The sequence below is a fragment of the Gavialis gangeticus genome, unplaced genomic scaffold (assembly GCF_001723915.1).
Source record: "Gavialis gangeticus isolate Ggan-Ray unplaced genomic scaffold, GavGan_comp1, whole genome shotgun sequence".
NCBI lineage: Eukaryota > Metazoa > Chordata > Crocodylia > Gavialidae > Gavialis > Gavialis gangeticus.
Genome location: NW_017729016.1, coordinates 8,492,047 through 8,493,875, shown reverse-complemented (window position 1 = coordinate 8,493,875; position 1,829 = coordinate 8,492,047). Strand labels below are relative to the sequence as shown.

The 1,829-nt window shown below is 46.1% G+C and overlaps 1 protein-coding gene across 1 annotated transcript in view; it reads right to left on the bottom strand.

Annotated features, from left to right (window-relative positions):
• LOC109294298 (nodal modulator 1) overlaps nucleotides 1-1,829 on the bottom strand; it is a gene marked incomplete at its 5' end in the record, with an annotated part of 50,522 nt that overhangs the window by 18,914 nt on the left and 29,779 nt on the right. Inside the window, one exon of the mRNA XM_019512598.1 lies at nucleotides 509-668. Coding sequence (XP_019368143.1) covers nucleotides 509-668 — 160 coding nt within the window. The remainder of the gene's footprint in view (nucleotides 1-508; nucleotides 669-1,829) is intronic.

The window sequence follows — 1,829 nt, the reverse complement described above, 5'->3', positions numbered from 1 at the left end:
TGCAGCCATCGCAAATTTTTCTATAGCCCCCCCAGTAACCCCTCCTCCCAGTGCTGCTGCCACCAACCCTAGCACAACACAGCCCAGGACAGCTCCCCTCTGCCCCCACCCAGGAAGAGCCCACCCCAGCCCACAGCCACAGCCTGCCCCGCACCACGTAGATCCCAGGGGCACATGACCCCTCCCCATGCATTTCCAGGGTGCACAGAGCATTGTTGCCCCTCCCCACGCCCCCCTGAACGAGCAACAGCTCCGTCCCATGCCCTGCCCTTCCCAGACAGTGCCTACCCCAGGCCCAGCCCCACCTCACCGTGGGGGGCATTGATCTGCCCCCACAGCCCTTCCCCTCCCCACTCCCCTTCCACCACAACAGACTTACCAGCTGCATGCAGCTGTACCAGAAGTCAGATCAGTATCGGCTGATATGCCTCCTTAAAAAGCAGCTATCAATATCAGCCCCCAAAATCTCTATCGGTGCACCCCTAAAGAAAACAAGTATCCTATTTACCTGTAGGAGCCTTTGTCATCAGTAAAAACTGTGATAAGTGGTGAAGTCGCTCCCTTTTCACCAATGATAATCTCAACACCCTCCAATTCAGGATGAATCTGTCCTTCCAGAAATAAACCTGCTTTTCCATGGATCACTATCAGATTCCCAGGGCAGCTTTCTTAGTGTGACAAAGGGGGAAAAAACAAAGGTTAAAAATACCCTCAACAACAGCTCAGTAACATTAACCTAGATGATCATAATAGTCCCACATTTGACCATAAAACCTACCAGCACAGATCATGCTAAAATCAATTAACTGCACTTCAAAACTAGAAGCACAAACCCAACACTGATGTCTTGGGTTTGCTAAATTACTTGGGGCATTCATCTGTACATAAACCACTGTGTACTGGTCAAGTTTAAATCTGAATCCAAAAGCCATGGTAACACTTCCCATAGTGACACTAGTAGTTCACACATTACCAAGAACTTTTGAGGGAAGACCAAGCCACATTAATGATAATGTTACCAGTAAAAAGTTAAATTTACTAGTGTGCAAGAACCAAAAATACTATCTTGTGCAGTATTTGAACATTCTGTGGGTACAAAAACACAAAATACTGTCCAAGAGGTTGCAAATTTCACAAACCTAAGGCAAACAGGACAAAGACTAAGAATGTGCAACTGCACCAATACTGACTGTAGGTACAAGTGATATTCTAAAATAAATGTCTTTGTTTGATAAATATGTCTAATACAGTTATTGCAATCTATTAATATTTATTACAATTATTTAACAAAAATCATTGGTGACAAAAGCTTCCATTCACCAACTGAACTTTGAGGCTAAGGACAGATAAGCCAGTTTAACTGACCAGAAAGTGACCAGAAACTGGTTTAAACCTGTAACAGAATAGATGTTCAGTGCACATAAATCAGTGAAAATGGCTGAAACCAATTTGCGATAAACCCGGCTGAATGTAGCATCAGACTTAACTGATTTGGCTCAAACTGGTTTATGCAATGTCTGTGCCAGACCCCTTCCTGGTTTAACTTAAACCAGAGTCCCCCAGCATCCTAGATGCTTTGCAGCCCTGGGCAAGGCTCTCTGCTCCCTAGCTGGAGCTCCAGCAGAGCAGGCAGGCAAACAGCATCTGCCTGGCTTCCCCATGCCCCGCTGCTTAAGCAGGAATTCCCCCCTCCCCTCTCCCACATCACGGATAATAACCAGCCTGTGGTATGCTAGCTAATGCTGAGAGGAGTTTGTGTAAGACAAACAGGACAGTGTCTGCTTAGGGCTTTTTTTGGAGCTAATCAACAGGTCAGCTGTTAACAGCCC